The sequence below is a fragment of the Oryzias latipes genome, chromosome 15 (assembly GCF_002234675.1).
Source record: "Oryzias latipes chromosome 15, ASM223467v1".
NCBI classification, from domain to species: domain Eukaryota; kingdom Metazoa; phylum Chordata; class Actinopteri; order Beloniformes; family Adrianichthyidae; genus Oryzias; species Oryzias latipes.
The window spans coordinates 12,053,276-12,079,796 of record NC_019873.2 but is presented as its reverse complement, the minus strand read 5'-3'; the positions used below and the strand labels follow the sequence as shown (position 1 = coordinate 12,079,796).

The 26,521-nt window shown below is 41.8% G+C and overlaps 1 protein-coding gene across 7 annotated transcripts in view; it reads left to right on the top strand.

The window, feature by feature from the left end:
• ehbp1 (EH domain binding protein 1) overlaps positions 1 to 26,521 on the top strand; it is a 147,046-nt gene that overhangs the window by 75,132 nt on the left and 45,393 nt on the right. For 4 of the 7 annotated variants that reach the window (XM_023963397.1, XM_023963396.1, XM_023963401.1 and 1 more), the window contains 3 exons: positions 7,755 to 8,507; positions 10,815 to 10,853; positions 10,938 to 11,072. In XM_023963397.1, the coding sequence (XP_023819165.1) occupies positions 7,755 to 8,507; positions 10,815 to 10,853; positions 10,938 to 11,072 (927 nt within the window). Of the gene's footprint in view, positions 1 to 7,754; positions 8,508 to 10,814; positions 10,854 to 10,937; positions 11,073 to 23,785; positions 23,813 to 26,521 lie in introns of all 7 variants that reach the window. The other 3 variants (XM_023963398.1, XM_023963395.1, XM_023963399.1) reach the window with 1 other exon arrangement.

Sequence of the window (26,521 nt, the reverse complement as noted above, 5' to 3'; positions counted from 1 at the left end):
GATATAAGTAATATGAGAATATGCCGCTGAAGGTGATAGCTGCTGAATAGCTGCAGCTGTAGTAAACGTGCTGCCACCAGCTTGTCTGCAGATCCACATCTGCTGCTGATGTGCACGAGGCCAAGCAGGCCTTTCAGTGCAGGGAACGGAGTGGAATGATAATCCAGGGTCTGCTTCACATTCTCTGTGTCACATTCTCTGTGTAAAACCATTTGAAAAGCCACCTGATCTTTGTGCTTTTTAGGTGAAAACAACCCAACAGCATTACATTTTCTCACAGCTCTAACATTTATGTAGCAAAAATCAATCTAGAATACAAAAATAACAATCAAATGGATAATTTTTCAAATCAATATGCTTCAATCAGCAGACGTATTTTATCAGTAAACAGGTCATGGTGGTCTAATAATTTCTTGACCCCCCCCCACACACACACACATGCACACCAGAGAGGAATGATAAGACGCTTCATATATATTTTTGAGAAAGTATGAAAACAATTCTATTTCAATATGAAATCAAAATAAGTGAACTCTCAAAAATCATAATGAATAGACCCACACTTACACACAGACACACTTCTAACACAGTCCAGACCATAAAGACTTGTTGGAACCTATAGAGTTTATTGGACAGACAGACATGGAAATGTATAGAAACAACGACTATCTCTGCTTTTCATGGCTGCTTGATGGACACCCCCCCTCCTTCAGCACACACCCACAAACACACACAGTCTGTCTGCAGGATGATTGGAGCGAGCTCAGTCTGAATTATGACAGATAAGGATAATCAATATCAGGGTGTGTAGTTAGGAAAAAAAGGCAGAAAGTGAATATTTGAAAGATTCCAGCCTCAGAGACGGACATCATTACAGACATTTGGAAATGAATCCAGTTTGAGGTGGTTTGCATGTTTGGATGTTTCCATTCTGTTTGAGCACCTTCTTTTCTACATTTGTTTTGTGTGTGTGTGTATCTGTGTGTGCGTTTATGTAATGAGGCCAAGGAGAAGTAATTTGTCATGCCATCTGATAGTGTTGCACCAAGCACGGGGCTGAATCACCCTGAGGGGCTGGGCTGGTGGGAGGAGGTGCTGATGATTGACAACGATAGATAGCTGTCAGTCAGTGAGAGTAAGCGAAAGGGAGGGGAAGGTGCAGGGAGTAGCAGCCCGGGGCCGGCGGAGGTGACATTTAGTCCAGACAGAGCCAGGTAGATTGAGGGAAAACGTCACGGTTTTTAAGGCTTCTATAGTGCTATTGCAGAAAAATGTCAGACTGAGTTCATGCAGTTCAGCCGATGCAGCCTCATCACTTTTTTAATCGATCAACTGCAGGCGGGACTTGTGGAAAGAAGATGATTGGGAGAGGTGTATGATATTTGATTTTTGCAAACAAATATGGATATTCTGATAACAATAGCCAAATTTGAAGCCTTTTAATTTATTGAAGATTTACCACAAAGTCTTTATACAGTGGTCATAAAGAGTGGTATTGCGGGGGGTTACGTTCTAAGAGTTATCCGTGATGGGTGAAATGTACAAAGTAGGAATGCAGATGTTTTAAGTCTTAAAAGCTCTCATTACACACTACATACACTTTTCTGAGACAGACATTACATTTTTTACACTATTATCTCTTGTTAAAACTCTCAAAGTTCAAACCTTTATAGAAAAATGAGTTCAGGATTATAGAATTAAAATAAAGATCTGATCATAATCCAAGATTTTTGTAGATGTGGCAAACTGAACGCATGCACTAAAAAAAAAAAAAAAAAAGCGAAAAATCTGTTCACCACAAGAGGTAACCGTAATATGGCAAAGAAACACTGTATAACACTTTTCCCCTGTCATAAAGGCCTGAAGTGGGTTACAGTCACAAGTTGCGTTTATCTGTATAGAGAAGCGGTGCAAACCAGACCATCAGGAAGAATAGTACAGTTAGTAAGGTTTTTCTTTTATGTCTGCCATCCCAGAGGGCAAGGGAAACTTCACAACTGCTGGTAACATTTGAACACGCTGTACAGAGAGCTCATTACTTTAAATCGAATGCACAATAATGGTGAATACTTGTGGTGTTTATTTTTGCCACGCCCGGAGAAACCATGAATCAAATAGTGGATTTTAATACCTGCAGTCATCAGGGAGAAACAACCAAAAAATAGTTGATTGAGCGACGACAGGAATGGGCGGCTAGACTAAATCGGAAGGACACGACTCAAACAGTTCTGGCTAATCTGCGAGTTTGCTCAACTCAGAGGTCAGTTAGTAATTGTAAACTTTAGCTAATGTTATTTTTGCCAAGTATTGTTTGCTTACAAGTTTATCTGCTAGGCCTTAGTAATGTTAGTGTGGCTGATGCGCTTGTGTACATACACTGTGTATACTGGAGTGTGTAGTGTTGTGCGTAAATGCATGGTGAGTAGCAGTACTAAAGCAGAAAACCACCAAGTCAAGATAGGTCACCTCTGGCAAAGCAGCTAGTTCCACTGTGAACTGGTTTTGTAAGGATCTATCCCGTCATTGTATCGTCATTTTTGCTGATAGGTCACAAAATCTGGGGGCCGTAACTGCCACTGATCTTCCCTCATTGCACGTTCATTATTTCAAACTGTTGAAACTACAAATGACAAAGTTCTAATAGGTCCTTGGTGCACTGATTCTTCTAACACTTACTGACAGTTTTGTTCAGAACAAACCCATCATCTTCAGATCTTCATGGTGTTGAACTCTTACAAAAAAATGACGGAATGAAAATGTGAAGAGATGTTAGAACAATAATAGCATTGATTAGTGGGAAAAACTGATGGAATACTTTGTTACAGTCCAGAAAGGACAACAAGTTGCAGGAAAACCCTGAAGACACGGATCTCATAAAGACGGCAGCACAAGATCAGCATGAACTCTGAAACAAAGCCCGGCTCAAGAGCCTCCCTGTCCGCCTCCTCCTGCTTTTACTTTCCCTCTTTCTCCTGTTCTTTCTTTTTTGTCCCTTTTGAGCAGAAAAGTTGTCGCTCCCTTTCACAGCTGGGTGAGAGCAGAACAATACAGCACACCGCTGCCCTGAATACGCATTAGAAACCCAATCAGGCCCTCTTATTCCTCATATTCCTTTTTCTTCTTCTTTCACACGGTTTCTGACAGAGAGGAAGGGGGCCTTAAAGAAGCTGATGTAAAGGCAAACTCCTGTGTTCTCCATTCTTTCTTCCCTTTTGTCACGCCTTTGCTCCTGCTTTGTCTTTACAAATAGAACAAACGCTCCCATACACCAGTCTTCTCTATGCAAGTACAGATTTTTCCTGCAAATTGTTACCTTTTCCATAAAAAAGCGCACAAAACGGGTCAGAAGAAAGGAGGCGGAACATGGAGGAACAGTTCTAAATTAAATGAACCACCTTTTTGTTTTGCTCTCATGTTTCCTTATTGCAGAAACAAATGTAGTTGGAAAAATAAGGTTAAGGGTGATGAAAAAGGATTTATTTTTTTGGGAGAAGACCTCAAACCCTGTAGTGTCGTGTCTCTCAGAGGAAGAACATTGCAGCATTGTGAGGACACACTTCTCAGATTGTTTAATAATTTAGGAAAACATCTAACATGATATGAATAGAAAAATGTCTGCCCGTCGTCTGTCTGCTTCCTGAATCCAAGTGCTGTAACCTTCAGATTTACCAAAGGCTGAAGATCATTGACAAAATCCTCAATTGATTTCTTTTAGAACTGTTTTGATTCTTAATACAACGGGAATCAGAGGACTTTCTAAATGATGATTTTAATGAATGAATGATTCCATTTGATTATGTATTTGACATCCAAGCTGCCACAACAACATCAGTGAGAATTCATTCTATTTTATTTGCAAAGCACCAAATGACAACCAGACATCTTAAGGTACCTAACAAAGATTGCTACAGAAACATCAAATCATTTTGTTCTGTTCGAAGCATTTTGAAAGGCCATATTATCTTAGCAGAATTCCTAATGACCCAAATGAGAAGTATTTTTTTTACAAAGTTTTTTTCCTCCACAAAGAAAATGGCGCTAGTTTGGAACCTCTTTACTAAGTTAAAAAGGAGCAGTCCTCAAGCAGCGATGGTAAACATTGAGTTTATTGTAAATGTACAAGTTCTGTTGTTGATTTTCCAAACGCACACAGATGGACAATCATCTCTTTATATATTTATATATACATTCAAGCATCAGGCAAAAAGAATTGCGACTTCATTTAAGGAGAAAATGAAAATGAGAGCAGATAATTTTTCATAAAGAAAGCAAAATAAAGGGCTGAAGGTCTGAACGAGGCTAAAAACCGTTAATGAAACAAACATTGGGGTTTGATCTGAGTGAGAGACTGACAGAAGGAGGAGATCTGCAAAGGCAGTGAAACAAACGGCTCTGCAACAAGTTGGAATTAGATCAACACTATCAAGCAGACCAGATACAAGCTGTGATACCTGGGAGGAGGCCATGTGTGCGCAGGCTGTGTGTGTGTTCACTTAATCTATTTATTTACCTGTCATTGGCAGCGATAATGGTTTTCATCCCTTCTCTCTGTCTCAGTCTATCTTGTGATGGGGGATTGGGTCCCGTGTCTCGCTTGATAATCACACCTGTATTTTCTCATCAAACTCTAATCAGACCAATTACACGCGTGACAGAGAGCGCGGGTGTGTTGATGTGGCGGTGGGGGGCGATAAGGACACACACTCACACACACTTTGGGATTAAGCGCTCTGTCTCTGGATATCTGCGTCTCTTATCGGGGACAGCCATTCCTGACATGATCTGTCAGCAGTCATGCCAAACTAACTAAGTGCAGATCACGCTTGGATCATGCATGCAGCCTCAACACAACCAATGTCTTCAAAAGATCCAAACTTTTACTTTTCATCTGCAATTTTAAATGTTTTTAACCTTCGGGGTACAGCATTTTTTAAGATAAAAAAAGTTAAAGTCCCACTCCATCATCTTTTGATATAAGGGCCGTGTGGCAGCGGTAGGGCGGTCGACCCCCGATCGTAATATTGCAGGTTTAATTCCCGCCTTGCACACCCATGTGTTGAAGTGTCCTTGGGTAACACACTGAAGCCCACCTTGCCTCTGGTGGAAGGTTGGCGCCTGTGTCCAGCAGCGGAGGCGCCACCAGTGTGTGAATTTGGGTGTGAATGGGTTTGTGACTGTAAAGCGCTTTGGGCCTTCGAGGAAGGTACAAAATTGCTATACGAGTATACGCTATTTTCCATTTATGGTGGTTATGCTGTTTTTAAGTAAAAACAAAAACTGCTTGGTTTTCTAGGACATAGTTTCTGCTGGGCGACAGAAGTTCATTAGAAATGTGCCTCTTAATTGATGTAAGTGGAGTATGGCCACCCTTACTTCCTGTCATCTTTCTGTCTACCTGCTTCCCACTAGCTTACAGCCCTTATAACCCCAACCTAACATTAATGGTGCAACAAAAATGGTTAACTTTATTGGACAGCCGTACAGTTTTGAGCCAGATGCCAGCTCAGACATGGAAAACAAATATGTACATAAATCTGGCTGTCCACAAGTCCTCCATCGTTAAAAAGATGATTTTAAAAAAGCCACAAACACAATTTTCATCTGAGTAGATCTTTAAAAAAATACTCTGAATTACAAAGTATATACATATTTATCAAAGTGGGTGCTTACTAATAATAAGAAACGCAGATATTGCGATCTGCCATATTTAAGCAACACAAAACGACTAAAAACACTAATAGGTAAAATTGAATAGAACTATATTATTTTTTTAAGCTCCAGTTTATAACTTAAGTTGTTTCAAAATAGACAAAAGTGACAAAAAGAGTACAAGTTATAATTAGTATTTTAAAAGGAATAAAAGTTTTCAGCGCTGTTTATTGCCAGGAAATAAATCAGGACCATAAATATTTGGACAGAGACACATTCTCTCTAATTTTGTTTCTGTACATTACCACAGTGAATTTTAAATAAAACAAATCAGATGCCATTGAAGTGCAGACTTTCAGCTTTTATTCCTTGGGTTGAACAGAAAGATTGCATAAAAGTGTGAAAAACTAAAGCATTTTTTAAACACAATCCCTTCATTTTATGGTTTCGTAAGCAATCGGACAATTGACTTCCATGCTATTGCATGGGCAGGTTGTTATGTCATTATGAGTGAAGCAGATAAAAGGCCTGGAGTTGATTAGAGGACTCGTGCTTGCATTTTGAAGATTTTGCTGTGAACAGACAACATGCGGTCAAAGGAGCTCTCCATGCAGGTGAAAGGAGCCATCATTAAGCTGAGAAAACAGAAAAAAAAACATGCGAGAAATTGCTACAGTATTAGGAGTGGCAAAATCAACAGTGTGGTACATCCTGAGAAAGAAAGAAAGCACTGGTGAACTCAGCAACGCAAAAAGAGTGAACAACACTCTCCAGGAGGAAGGCGTATCAATATCCAAGTCTACCATAAAAAGAAGACTGCATGAAAGTAGATACAGAGGGTACACTGCAAGATGCAAGCCACTCATCAGCCTCAAGAATAGGAAGGCTAGATTGGACTTTGCTAAAAAGCATCTAAAAAAGCCAGCACAGTTCTGGAAAAACATTCTTTGGACAGATGAAACCAAAATCAACCTCTTCCAGAACGATGGGAAGAGATAAGTATGGAGAAGGCGTGGAGAAGCTCCTGATCCAATGCACACTACATCATCAGTAAAACACGGTGGAGGCAGTGTGATGGTCTGGGCGTGCATGGCTGCTAGTGGCACTGGGATACTAGTGTTTATTGATGATGTGACACAGGACAGAAGCAGCCAGATGAATTCTGAGGTGTTCAGAGACAAACTGTCTGCACAGATCCAGGTGAATGCAGCCAAACTGATTGGGCGGCGTTTTATAATACGACTCCAAACATACAGCCAAAGCAACTTAAGAGTTTATTAAAGCAAAGAAGTGGAATATTCTTGAATGGCCAAGTCAGTCACCTGATCTTAACCCAATTGAGCAGCATTTCACTTGTTGAAGACTAAACCTCAGACAGAAAGGCCCACAAACAAACAGCGACTGAAAGCCGCTGCAGTAAAGGCCTGGCAGAGCATCCAGAAGGAGAAAACCCAGCATCTGGTGATGCCCATGAGTTCAAGACTTCAGGCTGTCATTGCCAACAAAGGCTTTTCAACCAAATATTAGTAATGACCATTTTGTTTTCAGTTATTTCATTTGTCCAATTACTTAGGAGCCCATGAAATGAAGGGATTGTGTTTAAAAAATGCTTTAGTTTTTCACACTTTTATGCAATCTTTTTGTTCAACCCATGGCATAAAAGCTGAAAGTCTGCACTTCAATGGCGTCTGAGTTGTTTTATTTAAAATTCACTGTGGTAATGTACAGAAACTAAATTAGAAAGAATGTGTCTCTGTCCAAATATGTATGGTCCTGACTGTATTTCTACAACAAAATTATCACAATTGCACAAACTCGATTGCCTTTTTAGCGATGTTTAGTTTTAATGTCATTGTAGTTAGTTATTCTAGAAGCCCTTATCTTAATAATAACCACAAATAAAAGGGACCAAAAATAAAGTTCTGAACAGGTATCTAAAAATGAGGTAAGCTAAGAACTGTCCCAACCAGCAGAGGGTTATGTCCACCACACGCAGATATCAGTACATTTCTAAGAGGTTTCTCCTGCTCCTTTGCCGTTTTATTTTTGTTAATCATTTGTGTTTATGAGTCTGTCATTTAAAGATGGTTGCTCTCGTTTTGCAGGCGTATGACGGCTTTGCGAGCCTCGGGATCTCCCGCCTCTTGGAGCCATCAGACATGGTGCTGCTAGCCATTCCAGACAAGCTGACTGTGATGACCTACCTGTACCAGATCCGGGCTCACTTCTCGGGCGAAGAGCTCAACGTGGTGCAGATTGAGGCCAACAGCAGCCGCAGCACCTACAAAGTTGGTGACTTTGAAACTGACACCAATGCCTCCGTCGGCCAGGATAAGTTTTATGCTGAGTTAAATGACGTTCAGCACCGGCAGGCTGAGCCTCAGCCCACTTCTCCTAGTACAAGCACTGAGGCCAACGGGGCTGATCTTGAGCCTCAGGAGGGTCTAAGCTTGACAACGGGGCCTTTGCAGCCCTCCCCTACTGTCCCATTACAGATCTCAGTACCACACACCAACGCTACAAACTCTAGTAACCTGACAGCAACTGTCTCTGAGGACCGGGGGGTGTTGCTCAAAGCCAAGACTTTAGACCTAAGCGAGATCAGGGCGGAGAAGGAAATGGAAAAGGAAACGCAGCAATTAGAAGAGGCAGGACAAGACGGAGGGGAGGGAGACGTTGAACCAGCACCGTCAACCAGGAGAGGAATTTCCTCCTCGCCTCCTCACCAGAAACTGGGCTTCTCCTACAACAGAGACGCTGACCTGATTAAGAAGAAGAGAGCCAGCCTTCGTCACTCAGAGTCAGAACCCGCCTCCGAACCCAGAACATCTCTGGTCAACCATGCAGATGGCAAACAGGTAAACACATCACTCCTGGACTTATAACTTTTTTATGCTTACTGTGTAAAAAAAAAGTGTGAAACAACACAAACACACAGTGGTCAGAGGTGAAGAAGCGAAGAAATGACATAAAATTGAGAGAAAAAGGATAGCACTGAAACTCCATCCAAAGAAAGGACTGGCATTTATTTTCTGCTGTTTTATCCCTTTAGGGGTCTGCCGGAGCCTATCCCGGCCAGGGAGGGCAACAATCACACACCCATTTACACTCACACTCACACTCACACCCATAAAGCATGTTTTTGGACGGTGGCAGGAAGCCGGAGACCCTGGAGAGAACCCACGCATGCATGGGGAGAACATGCAAAACTCCACACAGAAAGGTCCCCCATTGCTGTTCTGTTTTAGGTCCCCCAGCCGGGACTTGAACCGGGGGCCTTCTTGCTGTGAGGCAAGAGTGCTAACCACTGCACCACCGTGCAGCCCGCAAGCAAGTAATATCTAGTTATGGAGAACCTTTACTTAAAAAAATCAATAAATCCTTAACAATACAGGTCACAAAAAACATGATATAAAACATGATATAAGATAAAACTAAATGTTTTTGAAAAATTGTGAAATCTCACCTTAAAAGTAACAAAGTAACTAAAAACTCTTAGTAACAACAGGTTAACTTTGTGCTTTGAGAGTCCTCAGATGTGATGATTTTAAACCCTATAAACCTTCAAAATATGGAACAATAATATCCATGGCTTCAGAGGTATAATGACTGAAAAACGATTCATATTAATTTACATCTTAGTGAAAGCATTAAGTGAAAATGTTCTAGTCAGAATGAGAAACCGCTGTGTCATTGTTTCCTTTAAAGATGATCAGAAACACAGAAACAGTCCAGTCGCTGCGACACAAGACATTATTCAGAATGTTATCCAGGCTGTCCTCTTTGTTTGTGAAAATGTGTTTTTCTGGATTTTTTTTTCCTCATTTTTTCTCTCATAGTTGAGGTATGCCTATGATGAAAATTACAGGCCTCTCATCGTTTTAAGTGGGGGAACTTGCACAATTGGTGGCTAACTAAATACTTTTTTGGCCTACTGTATGTTTTCATCAGAGTTTATTTAGAATTACACTGGAATAAAGGCGTAATTATTCTAAGTGGACGCTCCTTCCACTCTAAAGTACTCAGATGTATGTCTGTAGTAGAGAACATCAAGGCTCTTAGAGGTCCAAACACTTCCTGTTTAGATTCAAACCTTTCAGTTCAAACTCACAAAAACCAGAATGTCACAGTTCAGGTTTTCCTTCCTCATTTTAGAGACCATAACCTTTAGATTTCATTGCATGATGATATTCATTTTACAATAGAGGAGGTGCTTTTTCACTGGACAACCTGAATGTTTTTGGAAGTGAAATCGTCATACATCGGCCCCTCCAGTTATGGTGGGAACGTCGCTGCAGAAGCTGCTTATGTTGCAGATTTATTCCTGCAGCTTAATTCAATCATTAGGATTCTGAGTGCAGGTGTCTGCAGGCTTCTGCCTCCAAACGCTTTTATCCTCGCACCCTGGCTCTGATTGAAGCTTTCAGTCATGAGACAGAGGATGCTCCTGACGCTGATTCCCCCCCACCCTCTGGCACTCGCTAAGCTCCACACCTCGGAAATGACCGTTCAGAAACGCTCCCGTCCTGCATGAGATGTTGTCGTCACCGTGTCGTTTTTCAGGAATCAGACGCGTCCGAGCCGAGCCCGCATGAACCCCCTGCTTTGACATTTCATTACACTTTCCATTATAGTTTCCATCCCTGCAGTTGATGACAGTTGAGGCCGTGAGCGCTCAGGCATGGAGGGGTGCGTCTCGCACACACCTGTGTGCTTGTGCACAGTCACTCGTCCACAAACACGGGATGCCTGCTCTGCTTAACCCCAGATTACTGTTTCTTGTTTACGAGCAGAAAGGTCACAGGATGGAGGGGGGCAGGTTTGACAGACACGGCACCCCATTTTTGATCTGCTCTTATCTAGTTAGTGGGATTCACCCCAGCCTGCATGCAGGCCAGTGTGAAAGTGTTGGACAGATAACACGTTTCAGTGTTCAGGTTTGTTCATTCTGTTTGCTTCTGCGCTTAGAATTCAATTCTTTGACAGCTTTAATTTGTTCTGAACATTTTCACACTCTCCACTGGACCAGACAGTGTCCAGCATTTAGACTGATCCCACTAACACACATCCTAATCCTGCTGTGCATCCGCTCGCCGACTGTTGTGATGCAGGGTTGCCTCATTGTAAAAATCCCTCCTGACCATTCTAATGAATTTTTCTTTTAGGAGCCGTCACCCACCTCTGCAACGAGTCCTGCAGAGAAGGTGAGTAAAACCTGCATTTGAGGAATGATGATGAATATTCAGCATTTGTCTCAGTCTGACAACAGGTTTTGTTTTTGCGTACAGAGAGTGCTGTCCCGCCAGGAGGAGCTGAAGGAGAGGGCCCGCCTCCTGCTGGAGCAGGCACGCAGAGACGCCGCCATAAAAGCTGGGAGCAAGAACGCCCCCGCCACTACCGCCAGGTCCAGCTCTGTCTCCGACGTAAGTGACACGTGCCAGTATCTCCTCCTTCAAAGCTCTGACACCATTTTTAAAGAAGGCCAGGTCTTTGGATATTTGGAAATTTAGTTTGTTTCAGTAAAATTCACTCAGAAATGTCAGAACTCTCTTTTCAAGAAGCTGTTTTCATCATTTGACTTCTTTATGAAGTTCAAAAAGATGGAAATGTTTAAATTCATGATTTTCACCTATTTCTTGCATGAGAAGAAGAGGCAGGTGTGTAATATTGGCACAATAGTGGATAAAATGAGCGGTATATTAAAAATGTCAGGACAGTTAAAGACCCACTCTGATAAAAAACAAAAATGTTTTTTTCTCATGATAAAATAGCATTTCTGTGTATTTCGTTTTTCAAATTGTGCAGATGAGAAAATGCAGTTTATAAATGAGATTATTTTTTATGTAGGGTGGGGCAATAAAACGATAATTGAATATATATCTCGATAAAAAATGTTCTCGATGGAAGAATGAGTCTATAGCAATAGGTTTTTATTTTGAAGGGTCTGCTTTAAAGTAAAGGATATATAATAACAATAATCAAAATCATTATCGATATCGCCTGACAAGAAAAATAATCTATATTATGATATAAAAAGTTCCCTATCGCCCAGCCCTATTGTGATGGACAAAATACTCTGGGCGGGCCTTAACCTCCCTGCTCCCTGCTTGTGGACGACTAGATCCATGTACGTCTTTATTTTCCTCGTCTGAGCTGGAATCTGGCTCAGAACTGTACAACTGGATAGCTCCAATGTTGCTCACCATTTTTGATGCACCGCTAATGTTAGCTTAGAGTTGGGAGGGGCTGTAAGCTCGCATGAGAGAGAGTAAATAGATGGATGGGAAATGGGGCGGACTCACTACATGCCAACAGTCCCGCCCTCAGACTCGGGCCCCCTTGTTGCTACACAGGCAGTAGTTAATTAATTAGCTGGGTAATGAATGATAATGACAGTTAATTAATAATGTGCACCGCTTTCTCTGTTAGTCTAACTAAAAGCACATCTTTATGCTTTTGCATAGGTCGTTTTTTTTTAGGTCATGTGTCGTGTAGATCCCATACGGGATAATTCTGGAAAGATGTGATGCTTCATGGTTTAAACAAACAAAGAAATGTTGAAATACTTTGTGTAAAAAAGATTTAGATAGATCTGAAGTTTTCCTTTTTAAACTGGGCTTCCTTTTCTACACTGTAGTGTGACTCCCCCTCCAACATGTCACTTCCACTCTCCTCCATGTGCTGCTTGTTGCACCTCTAATTCTCTGGAAAGGCCCGTCTGAATGGTTTCATGCTGGGTCGCTCACTTCCTCCAACACCGAGGGAGCTTCAGAAGGACAGAAGTTTGACCCTAATGAGTTCTGCTGAAACTCTCTCGTCTTTCTCTCATTGGTCATCTTGACTGGGCACCATTTTCATGACACCCCCAACCGTATGTCCTGCCCCTCCATCTGCACAAAAACAGCTGTCAGCAGAGTACATTCATGGTGAAAGGAGGTGAAGAATCGCCGCGCTGAAGCTAACTAAACTAGAAATGACTCTCCGCTCTGAACTGAGCACGCTCCACTGAACATAATATGCTGTGAGGAGGGGGCACGCTGATGAACCGGGAACTACCCTGAGAAAGCGCCGTGGTCAAATCTGCCGTTTCCAAATATTTCAGAGAAAGTGAAGGGGTGTAAGAAGAAAATAAGGTCTTATGAGAATTCTGACAACAAGGGATTTGAGAGAAAAATGAAATAAATACCTTTTGGTAATGAAATATCTAAAAAGCAGCAGCCGCCTGAATCCTTAAAGAGAAACGCGGCCTTGAGTTAGACGGCTGTTAAAAGTGTGTGTGTTGGTGTTTGTGTGGCGGCGCAGGAATAACCATTTCAGAGTAATCTGTGCAAATAAATGAGGACCTTCCAAGGACCGCCAGTATTAACGCCTTCAGAGGGCCACAGCAAATTAAAGCAGTTTTCCAAGGCTGTCACAGCACAGATATATTCCAGCAGCAACAAAAAGAGAGGTCCTCCTCTGTCCCTCGCTGTGCGCCAAGATGGCTGACTTCACTCAGATTAGCTCCTTCAAGTAGCCAGACTCTCCCTCTCCTCCTGATTTCTTCACTTAATTCCAAGGACAATCGGTTAAGATCCCCTTCAAATATCCACGCTTGTGCTTGAGGAAGCAGGGGGGGAGTGATTGAATTGTTTACACTTTTTTAATAGAAATCATTGATCAATGGAATGAAGCTGGCCTTTAGGCCAACGCGCTGATAATTGTCAGCCATTCAGATTAGATTACCTGATGCCTTGCTTTGATTAGCTAGTGTGTGTGTCTGTTATTAGCTGCAGAGACACGAACCTCTCCCATTTACCTCCATTTGTCTAAGTAGGTGCTTTAGCGTTTAGCGTCAACGAGCTATAATTTAATTTAGTTAAAGCCAGCCTCTTTCTTAAGGCTAAGTGGCTAATTTGGAAGATGGGAGGGGCCAGCATTGTGTACTTTAGGGGTGCAGCTCTCAAAGTAAAGGTGGTGGTCTTTATACATCAATCATGAGCCTGAACCTCCCAGTTTTCTCTTTTGAAAGTCATTGGAACAGTCAGTAAAGCTGTCTATCTGAATTTCTTTTTTAAACCTATTGATGAGTTTCCATCTATTCCATCTATTCCTAATGTGTCCTGTGTGGGGGTCCAAAAGGCTGTTGGAGCCAAACCCAGCTAGATTCTCTGGAACATGGAAACACCAACCTCAGAATACTGTCCAGAATATAGCCAATGCAGAAGATGTTGTATCCAAAACAGTCATGTGAAATGTGGAGTTCGGACCAGACTTTTTATGAGTGTGCGTATGTGTTTGTGTCGACATGCGTGTGTAAGGGCATGTGCATGTCTGTGCGTGTTCCTATGTGTTTGCACGTGTTTCTGTCTGTTAGTGAACATGTATGTGCATGTGCCTGTTCATGTGGATGTGCAGATGTGTGTTCTTGGTTGTGTGCATGTCTCTGTGCAGGCATGTATATCTATTTGTGCACACATGTGTGTGCATGTCTGCACGTGTTTATAGACGTGTCTATCTATTTGTAATATGTATGTGTTTGGTTGTGTTTGTGCATGTGTGTCTGCGCGTGTATTAGGCCTGGGCGAAAAATCAATTGAATGAATTAATTCAAATTTTTTGTTACGGGCGATAAAAAAATAACTAACGTTTTTGTGTAATGGTGCATTTTTGGCTCCCCAGAGCTTCCGTAGCGTTAATTTCACACGGCAGTATGGCAAACGACAAACAACAACATCCTAGCACACACGAAACAGCAAGCGACAACATGGCTACCGGTGAGAGTGGGAAGTTTGTTCCCAAGAAAGGAATAAAATCATCTATTGTTTGGAACTGGTATGGGTTTGCTGCCACAGACGCAGCGTGCTGACCCACATACACGTACTCATTCTACAACACCTATATAATTAGTTCATTAGTTAGTACTTAGTTGTTACTGTTATTTGTTAATAAAGAATACTGCGTTGTAATTATAAATTGTATTCATTTGCGATGCGGTGCCGGGGGATTTTGTGTTCGGTGGCGGGGCAAGGGGGGGGTGCTGCTTCATCAGCGCAGTGATCAAAAATCCCACACCGTCACCGCTCTAGTTTATGTCTTGTGGGACACAAAAATGCGACTTCTCCAGTACAGATATCAGAACTGTCTAGGTCAGATCTTACAGATCCTGCGGTCTTGAAGAATGTTGCCCCGGACTCGTTCAATACCGGGGCTCGGTACCCATCCCTAGGAAAGGGGCAAGGTGGAGAACAATCACCGAAGCGGTCGCTTTGCATATAGCCAAAGACATGGTACCCATATATACCGTGGAGAAGACAGGGTTTATTATTGTAATTAAAACCTTAAACCCCAGATATGAGCTGTATTGTTGATCCTCTGGAAAATGGTGCTACTCTCAAGGTGAATGTTTGTCTCCTCTTAGTCTAGACTAAAAAGTGTGACATAAAACACAGCTGGGACTTTGATTCCAAGAGTGTGTTCATTTATTTATTATTCATCCCAGAAATGGGGGTTACATTTGTCTTGCGTTTGATTAAATAAAAGCAAAATTTGCTTGAGGTTGTCTGCCGTTTGTACTTATTCCTTTCATTAAGTGGGGGGGGGGGGGGGGGGATCGGGAAAAAATCAGAAATCGAATTTAAAAAAATCTGAGATTTTATTTTTAGGCCATATCGCCCAGCCCTAGCGTGTATGTACAGGTGTGTACCTTTTTATATACATGTATATGTTTATGTCTGGGCGTGTTTGTGCATGTGTGTGTATGTACGCATGTATGTGGATGGGTCTGGGCGTGTGTGTGTACCTGTTTGTGCGTGCCTGTGTGTACTTCTGCCCCATCTTGCCATCTTCAGCGGCGTCCCTCAGTGATGGCCGCTTTCATCTTCTGTTTATGAAAACTTTTCCCTTCTCTTTCCCTTTTCGGCTTGTCTCTTATTTTCCTTCTTCTGGTGTAAAAGTCTTCATTCGATGTTTTGCTTTCATGTGTTTCTGATCTCTGTCAGCTTCTCACTCAGAGCTGCTCCTCCTCTCATTGGTCCAGTGTTTTTGTCCTTAACTCCTTCAGTCAATATTTATTCTTGTTCCTGCAGAAACATCCATTTTTGGCGTTTGCTGTGCTCTTTCCCGCTCTTTTTGTGTTTGGAGTGAGGCGTGTGTGCCTGCATGTGTGTGTGTGTCTGTTCGCTTCAGGTCTCCTCATCTATTAGCAGATGAAACTGTAATTTCACAGCGGCCTGGCCAGGCTAATTATCAGGATTCACACCAGGATTGGGATGAGTGTGTGCACGTAGACACCCAATCACATGCACGATAAGCACACAGCAGAGTTGTGTGTACTTTGTGCACTTTTTATTTTTGCCCGTTTGTGTGCCGGTGTGTGTCAGAGAGCACACGCACATGCCTCAGTGTTTTCCAGGTAACAGCGTTCCCTGCTCACTGACTCGTTGTGATTCCTATAATTGGGTCCTGTTTGATTTTTGCCGACCCTGGCCCCCCCTCGTCCTCCTCCTCAGCAGTGGAGAGGACTCCTTGCTTCCTGCTGTTGTGACCTGTAGGTGTTGTCACCCCTGGATTTCTGCTTCTTTATTTTGAGCTTCCTGACTTAAGAGACCCTCTTTTGAACGTTCGTCGGCTCCTTTAAACTCTGTCATGCTTTCAGTAGTTCATTATGGTCCGAAAATGCTCAGGTCCCGTAGGAGATCCTGTTTCATCTTTAGTTTTTTTCATTTTGTTTTTAATAAATCTGATTTATGGTAATTGAAAATGAATGGGAAAAACTTTAAGAGCTTCAGCTAACTTTCCGCCAAAATTTCTTTTTTTCTTCTAATTATTCAGCAGATCAAATTCAAATTCACACGTATTTTATTAACCCATCACGGGGAAATTTAGTTCCAGTACGTCTCGAACAAGATCAGACAAACAACAAATACTCATACATTTCGAGAACTGAGGTCATGCTGCTGTGACCCAGGCCGGGATGCCCGAACCCAGCGCAGAAAAACCCAATACAGGAAGCTCAGGAGGATGGAGGGAGGGGGGGCCCCCATGAATCTGTCCTTCAGGTGCAGCTCAGTGAGATACAGGGAATTTATTTATGTATTTATTTATTTATTTGTTTCTTTGTTTTGTGGAATTATGTAATAATTCAAACTTTATATAAATAATTAAGGATCAAATATTTGCCCTGGAAACTAATTTCTAACAAATTTTCAGCTATGTTTACATCTTTTAGTTTTGCACCAATTTTTTATTTTTTTACTTTTTAGTGATTATTGAATTTTTTTTATAAACAATGTTGAAACGTATTAAGCTTTCTTAGCATTTTTCCGAATGCTTTTGAATTTTATTGGAAATTTTATAAGCCATCATTTACCTTTCAACCTCCTGTAGTTCATGTCAGGGTTTTGCATTTGACTTTATATCCTCAGGCTTTTATGGTTGTGGAAGACCCACTCCAATGAAAATGGTGTTTTGGGTGTTTTCAACATGTTTTTGTGGCATTTTTCTGATGGAGAACATAGATTAAAAATATTCAGCCTAAAATGTCATTTCTGAGTATTTCTCTATTCAAATCCTCGTCTGGAGCAGATGAAAATGCTGTTGAAAAAGCACTTATTTGCGAGATATTTCACAACACCTGCTGCTCTGCAGAAACTATGTCCTAGAAAACGATAGGTGTTTTGATTTGGGCTAAGAACAGCACATTCATAATTCAAAGACCAATGGGAACATTTTTACAAAATATTGAAAGATGATTGTCTATGAGTTCCTCTGGCTATTTTATCATCATACTTGAGCATAGTTAAGGGAGGAGACATTCCTATTGGTTCTTCTGTTATTTGTCAATGGGCGTTCACAGAAACATCCGCTATGGATCTGATCAGCTTTCCAAACTCCTCAGGTTTTAACCTGATCTCCAGACACTGAATGGAGAGGTGCATTTCAGAAATCAGTAGCATGAGAGAGAAGTTCAGTGTTTGTATCAAAGGAGCTTATTTACAGTATTTATAAAGGTGCTTCGCATTTAAAATGATCATGTCGTGAAATGAATTTATTGACATGTTGTCCCTACCTCCTGGTCTCATTTAGATGTGCTTCTTTCTCTCTTCATCCCCTCCTCTCCCTCGTTCCCTCGCTCTTCTCCTGGTCTGTCCTTAATGAAGGTTTGCTGCAGAGATCCTTTGGGCCGTGTGCGTTCTGTGATGGGATGTGTTGTGGCTGAATTGGCAGAAGTGGAGATCAAAGGCAGCCTCTAAAGTGTGTGCATGTGTGTGTGTGCATGTGTTAAGGAGTAGGTTTAAAGCATCTCCCTGAATTGCATCACAAGAGCTGATCAAGCCATCAGAGAGGAAAGTCCCTGCTCTGCTAGCTCATGCACACCCACAAACCTTCAGCACTGCTGAAAGTTTTGGACAAAAAAGAAACTCAGAGACATTTAATGCTGAATTTTCATGTTTTGCAGAAGTTCTACTTCCCAGAAGGAAATGAGTGGTTGTTTTCCTGTAACAACAGTCTTATCTTGTTCTTTGTCATGTTGCTTTTTTATGTTTTAATGAAGCTTCAAAGGAAGACACTCACTGAACTTTTACTTTGAAATCTTGTTTTGCTCCTTTTGTTCTTAAACTGATAAACAGGAAAATAAGGTTTACCTTTTTCCACAGACTTAAGCGTCAAACATGCTTTTAAGGGATTATTGTGACAAAACCAGCAGCTGATTGCAGAATTACCAAAAGCTCAAAGCATGATTTGATTGAGACTCCCCTACCTGTTCTCAACTATGTTCATAGCAGCTGGTTTGGGAGGTAAGAATTTAGGTGGACCACTTCATTTCAAAGCAGTAGTTCATGCTGATGACTATAATCCGGTTCAATCCAGATCATTCAAGGGAGGCCAGATTATTTTTAGTGTATAATAACAGCTAATATACAGTAAGTAACCCAGAGGTTACATTTTCAGTGTAACTGATTAAGCAAAAGTTCCTCATTAGAGAGGAAAAATCCCTCTAAATACAAGATTAGGAAGAAACTTTCCACAGATCTAGACTCTGTAAACAAGGAGGTGGCTATTCTGTGATTTGTTGGAGTCTGAGATTACTTGCACCTTTTAGAAAACGTCAGAGCCCCTAAAGACTCTCACTGGTGTCCTTAAATCATCCTCAAAGTGTTCAGAGACTAAAAAAAGGAGCATAATTATGGAAATTCTCTTAATTCAAAACTGGGCCAATACTTCAAAAGTCCTCATAAACGTGAAACCAGTAATCTGGATAATCTGTGCAATGTTGATAATCTCAGATCATCTTGACTCTAAAGCTGTCTATAGTTTGATTCAGTGTTCATCTGTGTCTCATCATCTGTGCTGCTTCTCATTCATTCTGCTGCTAAAACATTGTCAGAAAAGCTGCTCCAGTTTGTTCCTGTCTTATAATCTTTTATAAAACAATCACTGACAACTCACTGACAACTGAAATCTTATTTGCCGTTTGTGAGAACCTTTTCTGGAAAGAGAAAGATGGATTCAAGAACTTCATTTAGGCCAAATCCTAATTCTTCCCCTATCCCTACGGCTTCTGCCTGCCTCTCCAATTGTAGGGCCATTCGGAGAGGCAGGGTTGTCCGAAACAGTTTTTTTAAGGGCTAAACCGCGCGGTGGAGGGACGCCGAGCCCTCAGCCGCGAGGGTGTTAGGAGAAGCGCTTTTCTTCACATGGGTGTGCTCTGAAGCACAGAAGAATACACTTAAATATAAATAACGACTTTTTGTTTTAGCATGATCTTTTTAAAGTTCTAAAACCGATTTTTAAGTTATTTCCGAGCGCTAGCAGCTCTGCGCTAACGTAGCTAACCGGCGACTATTGATAATGTCATCGAGTGGGAGTAACGTCCGAATTCGAAGACACTATTTTTTTTATAACTCTCCATTTGGAGGGCTAAATGTAGGGGTAGGGGAAGAATTCCAAATCCGTCTCACTGGGGAGATTTTTGGAAATTAGGTCAAAATTTCCGTTTTCACAGTTTAACTTTACTTCTTATTTAAGTCCAACTCTGATTAACTTTTGATAAATTAGAAAAACTTTCCCAGCGGTCTTTTAATTATGATTTTGTCATTTTTTACCCAAAATCTAAAAACCTGAACAATTTTCTAGAACATAGTTTCTGCAGAGTGGCAGGAGTTCATTAGAAATTGACCTCTGAGTTGTGGGCGTGACTGCTGGCACAGAGTAGGCCTGCCCCTACGTCCTTTCATCCATCTCCTGTCATTACACTCACTCCTGCTAGCTTACACCCCTCATACAACCCAACCTAACATTACTGGTGCAATGAAAATTAAAAATCAGATGAGAAGAAACAAATACATGGATCTATTTGTCTGCTAGTGGATGCATCAGAATTTAGCAAAAAGGTGGGGCTTGTAGCCCGTCGAGCATATTTTCTACGTTAAAAATATGATCTTTTACAAAGTGCGTCTTTTTTGTCAGTTGCTGGTTCACAACGATTTGAATAAATGAATATTCAGAAGCAAAATTATAATCTTAAATTTCTTTGTATGTGTTCTCTATCATGAGAAAAATGCCACAGAATGTGTTAAAAACACAATTTTTCATCAGAGAGGGTCTAATATTTTTATGGCTTGCTAAACAGTACTGTGGTTTATTTTTTTATTAACATTTCACTTTTTTGTCCTTATATTTTTGAAAAATATTTCTGTGATGATATTTTATTGTTAAGTAATTATTGTTTATATTATATAGAGTCATCTGCCGTTTGGCGATACATATTCCTTGTGCTCTTCCAAACAGTTAGCAAACCAAATCCTTCTTATCTCTGGTCTGTTGTAGTGAAGAGCTTCTCCAGCTCTGATCCTCTCCACCAGCTCACCTGTCCTGATGCCCGAGTTAAAACACCTACAGATCACAAACATGCAGGTTTTACTGCCTCAAATATGACACACGTGCACGCGCGAAGCGTGCATTTAGTCACAAGTCCGTCCTGACATCTCAGATTCATATTTCTGTACAATAACTCGCTCGCAGACCCCTATCATGCGCACACACCCGTCGAATCATAATTAGGCCGTGTCCTGGTGCTTTGATAGCCATGTACAGTGGCTCTCCTTTAATTCTTTATCAAATGCATTGATCGCTGTGGGCCTTGCGTGCCCATTGATCCACGCGCTCCGTCTGGAGCCAGCCGATAAGCTCCACACTCGTCTTCTTCCCTTCTCTCCACTCGTTTTCTTCCCATCTTTACCTAAATTTGAGCAACAAAAAGGGTTTGGGTGGGTTCATTCTTGAATGTGTTTGTCATTTTAGCAGAGCAAACAGAAGATTTCAGAAGCTAAATGTTTCTTAGATTTCACATAATTAATGTATTAAAGCAAACAGCTTCTTTTATGATCAGAATTTGTCTTAATTTGTTTTTTATTGCATTTCTGTCTAAATATATTGACATTTATTACTGTTTTTTAAACAGTCCAGTTGTGTCCTTTAAGTTTAACAGCAGCATATATGTGTGTGTGTGTGTGTGTGTCCTGATAGAGACCTAAAGCCCCTCCTCTCTGTGAATTATCCCATCATGACAAATGTCTGGATCGTTCAGGCTTGCTGTCTGGGAGGTTGGCAGACTCCTTCAATTGTGATTGTGTGCACACACGTGTGTGTTTGTGTCTGTTTGTGTAGCATCACTCTGTGCCCATGCCAGGTCTCTGTACATGACCGGTGGTGCGTGCCCTCCCACCCTCTTTCTTCTGCCCAGAAAAGAGCAACCAAGGCGACAACCTTCTCCCGTCTTGCTCCAAAGGAGCTTCCAGAGCGGAGAGGCCTCCTCAGCCTGTGCCGAGCCTCCGGAGCAGGCCTCTGTTTCTGCCTCCCACTCAAGCGTTCAGCCTCTCTTCTCCTGGAGCTCCCAGCAGTTGGTGGAATAGACAGAAGCTGATTGTTCTTGCTGTCGCCATTTGGGGGAAAAAAGTCTGTCTTCTTTCCGCTGCTTTCATCCCAGCTGTGACCATGTCCTCATGGGATGGGTGGGATTTTTGGTTTGGTGAATTTGTGGGTTTCATGTCATCTCACCAAAAAAAACTTTATTGTTTTTTGTCAACTTTTTAAATGAAGCAGCAGTTTTCTCTGTGGTCTATCTTGTTTCTGTTGAACACAGGCTCTTACTACAACATATACATGTGGCTGACAGGCAGCAGCCTGACAATGAATTGAAACTTCTAAAGTCCCTCTCCGATCATCTTTTGATTTTTTGCAAAAGCGTTCCCTGTGGTCTTTTAATTATGATTATGCCATTTTTAGCCAGTATAATAAACCTGTGTCGTTTTCTGCAGAGCGGAAGTTTATTAGCAGTTGGCTTCTGAATTGTGGGCGGGACACGGTGCAGAGCAACCCCGTTGAGAGCTCAGAGCAACGTCACAAATACATTGTTTTTCCAACTGTATTTTTTTCGTCTGCCCCTGCTTCACAGCTATATGAATTAAGAAATACTCAGAAATGCAATTTTAAGCTTAGTTTTCTTTCTATATGTCCCCCATCATTAGAAAAATGTTACAAGAACATGTTAAAAACACCAAATACACAATTTTTATTGTGTGTGTTTTATCGGAATTCAGGAATGACCAATAGTTTGATCATTTACGTCAAAGTTGAACAGTTTTATCAACTTTAAGGCCTTTCTGCTCTGAAATTAAAGGAGGCCTGTTTTTTTTCCCGTTTCAGCCGTATGACTTTGAGCTTTTTCTGCATCTGGGAAGTTTGTGATGCAAACCTTCAAGGCTAGCTCTTCGTTCCTTACTTTTGGTAAAATGTGGGTCTGCGTTTTAGCATCATATAACCTTTTTTTTTTTTTGCCTTCCGCTCACTCGACTGCTGATGGAGAAAGGCACCAGCCAGATGCTTTTCTTCCATCCTGATAATCCTAGCCTCTGGATAGGCAAAGTCAATTTCCCATTTGCTGCCCCCAAAATGACGAGCAACAATAAAGAGATGGGATGTTTTGGATTGTGTCGGCGCCTGAGCTTTATGTTTATGTATACAGATACAAGACATGACTGTTTCCATATCTGCAAAGGCCAGATTTGATATCAGAAGCAGCTCTTAGCCAGAAGGCCAGCAGTTACAGTGTTTATCATGACATTACATTACAGGGGGTTTGGGGGTGGGTGGGGGTTAAAAATAACAGGATAAATACAAAGGAAGAAAGGAAATAATAAGTTGTATATTGAGACTTAAATGAGAGTTCTGTTCTGCTGTACCAGACATACCCCCTCACCTCCCCCTAAAGTTTGTTTGAGAGGTTTGAACGGCCCTGTAGAGTTTCTTCAAATATTCACAACCGTGGACACAAATGTGAGTTTACTCTGTGTTTTTTTTTTTTTACATTAAAAAGTCCTATGACCCAACTACTAACGAACTAAACTGACAAACCAATCTAACCCCAGTAGCAAGTTAGATGGTCAATATGACTGATTTCAAACTTCAACTCCAGGAGCTGCGTGTCTTTTAAGACCCACCCTGATGCTTTTGCTGTTCTTAAAGACCCTCTCTGATCATCTTTTGATCCATTGTAAAAGCGTTCCCAGGTGTCTTTTAATTATGATGATGCCGTTTTTAGCCAAAATGAAAAAACCTGTGTCATTTTCAAGGACATAGTTTCTGCAGAGCGATGGTAGTTTATTAGAAATTCACCTCTTGAGTTGTGGTGGGGACCTTTTGTTGGGAGTAAGCCTGCGCTCATTTCCCGTCATCCCTTTGTTTACACTCTCCAACCTAACGTTACTGGTGCAACAAAAATAGTGAGCCATATTGGAGCTAGCCAGTTGTACAGTTTTGAGCCAGACTCCAGCTCAGACGGGGAAAACAAATACATACGTGGATCTAGTCGTCTTCAAGTGGATGCATCAGAATGGAGAGCAGGGAGCTTGTGACTATTGTAGTTTCTACCCTGCTTCACTGGGAATTGTACTGTGTTCACACTGAATGTCATTAGTGTGTCAAATTCGCATCTGCCGCCTCTCTTTTGATGCGTGTCAAATTCGCTTCTCGCCACTTGTACAAAGATGTGTTCAGAAACCTGACATTCGTGCCGCATGTGGGAGGAGCCACTGTTTACAGCCTCATCGCTACACGGAAACATTGACTGGATATCTGTGCCTTTCATTTGCAGTGGATGAAGAAAACGGATAATGTTGAGGTATATATTTTTTTTAAAGCAAAACATTGGTAAGCACGTCTCCATGAGATCATTCAGAGACTCTCCCAATGCGGTGAGCTGCAGACTGCAGACGGCAGACTTTAGCGGTACTTCTGTCTTTGGCTGAGACCCAATAAGATGACTCGCTGTCCCGCATTAATCTAAGCAGAGAGAAAATAAGATTAAATTTAGAGGACCTTTTTATTGTTGTCTCGATACAAATGAAAAACTATCATAAAGTTCAGGAGGAGAACGATCAGATTTTCCTCAATGTTGGTTTTGGACTCCACCCACTGATCACATCATCAACACTTCAAGGACCAAAGCAGTCCCTGATTGGTTGATGCGACAAGAATTCTCTGCCAAAGTTCAGATATTTGAGCTCTGGATGCCCTGTGAGGCCCAAAACACGCTGCTGCAAGACTGCCGCAGTTAACCTTTGAAAAGTGCAGCAGGACCCGGGTTGCGTCTGTACATTGACTTACCACTGAAACCAGACGCCCTGATGTGGGTAGGACTGTTGCTTCAGATCTGTGGAGAATTCAGTTAAAGCCCTTGATCAATCTGGACTCCTTTTAATTCCTTTTAATTTTGCAAGCTCAGATCATGACTGCAGGGTCAGGAAATAAGCCATTCTGGCAGTTGTGGTCCTGGTCTGATCCAGATCTTGTTCCGCTGGCGGTCCGATTGGTCCAGCAGCTATGAAAGCTCACCTGAACTCTGGATTAAACAAACAAGAGACCTCTGGTTGTCTTGAAAGCAAGAGTCTCTGTTCAATTGCAGATGAACTCTGGTACAGTTCACTTCAAACAGACTTTCCACAGAGTGAAAAGAGTAGAAGAATGTAAAGCAGCAGGAATTAAGAAAGTTTTAGTGAATTTAGAGCAAACTAAAAAACAAACTTTTTTAGTTTCTTCAAAGTCTCTGCAGACCAGGCTGGTCTGTATGTTCTCCCAGTAAAAGAGGGTGAACTTTCTTTTTTCCTGTTTGAATTCCTGGCACATCCCGGCTGGAGCGTTTGGAGCCGACACTTCTCCTCAGACACTTTCCGCACTCGTTCCTCCTCTCACTCCTTATCTCTCCTGCTGTCTCTCTCCTTCCCCCTCCCCTCTTTTTTTTTTTTATCTCTCTCCCTGTGGACGTCCCCTTGGGCGCGCTCACACACACGTGCACACACTCACAGGGTGCATTAGAGTTGCTGTCATTTACAATGCAGCCCCATTGTCCCCCCCAGACAAAAGCTACAAACAAACAATTGACATGGAAATGGAGAGATGTTGCTCATTAGCGGGCGCTGCTTGTTTTGTTAATGGCTTCAATAAAACCTCGGCCTCAATATGGAGCAGCCTGATTAACAGGAAACCACAGGGAGGGGGGTCGCTGTCAGAATGCAGCTTCGCCCTCCCCTGAGTCGTATGAGATGCTGTGTTTGGGGGGGGGGGGGCAGCTAAGGGTGGAGTTCACTCGTACAAATGCAGGGTGGGGTTTGTGCAAATATTTAATTAAAGCATACGTTTTTTTGTTGAAATACTCAATAGAAAAATGCTGACTTTTCTGCTCATAGAACTTGCTTTAGGAATCTTTTTGCCTCTTTACGTTTTGTTTAACAAAATAAGTAGAAGTGCAGAAAGTAAGGCTCCGCCCCCTTCACACATAGTGATTGTATTTCATTCAAACTTCTAGAGATTTTAAAACTAGAGAAACATTTGAAGTGCGTTTAGTTCCCAGCATGCTCTCTGCACACACTCAGGTCATCACCAGTTAACGTTCTGTCAGTTATTGTCCTCAAGTCTGGCTTGCTCTGGGGGAGTGTGCATGTGAGTGTGCACGTGTGTTATCAGTTAAATCACATTGGATGGACCCGAAAATGGCATTTCTGCCATTCGTTTGATGCTGACGGCTCAATACTGCATCTGTCTGCCGAGGCGGCTGTAGACTCCATGATGTGAACATGCAGTTTGATCAAAACTCCCTCTGAATCACCAGAAGATAACATTACTTATGCTCTGTGTGTGTTTACTGTAAACAAGCACTCATGATTCTCCCTAAAGTTCATTTGTCCAACTCTGCCTGAATCTTATGAAATCTTTTGGACTGGACAGGTTTCTGCAGATGATTTTATTTTTGTTCATTATTGTTTTTGAGAATGAAAACTATCACACTTTATAAATGATCAAATAAAGATCAGTAGGTAAATAATACGAATGCTAAACACAAACATATTGAAGATTCAAAAGGACATTTATAGTTTCTTAATGTTCATAAAAGCAACAAAAAAATCAATAGTGTTTGGAATTCAAAATAATTTATAGAGAAAGTTTGAAAAGCTGTTTGACCACCGGGGGACAGTCTATCAGCTGTCCCCATTTTACCCCCTTCCTCATATAACCTCATATTAGGGTGAGGGGGTGGGGGGTCTAGCCTGCGATGCGCCTTGGGGGGGAGCTACTTGGCAGTGGCCCCCCTCCTATGGTTGCCGTATGGAGTGGGCCCCCCCTCTTTCGGTTTTATTTGCACCTTAGACATTTAGGGTCCTTGGTAGGGGGGGTGCTTGGACATCACTGCCAGCAAGCAGCAGATGTCCTCCTAGCACCCTACCCGCCAATTTTAACCGCACCTTAGAAATTTAGGGCCCCTTGGTGTGGAGGGTGAGGGGACATCACTGTGAGTAATCAGGAGATGTCCACTTAGTGCCCTACTCGCCAATTT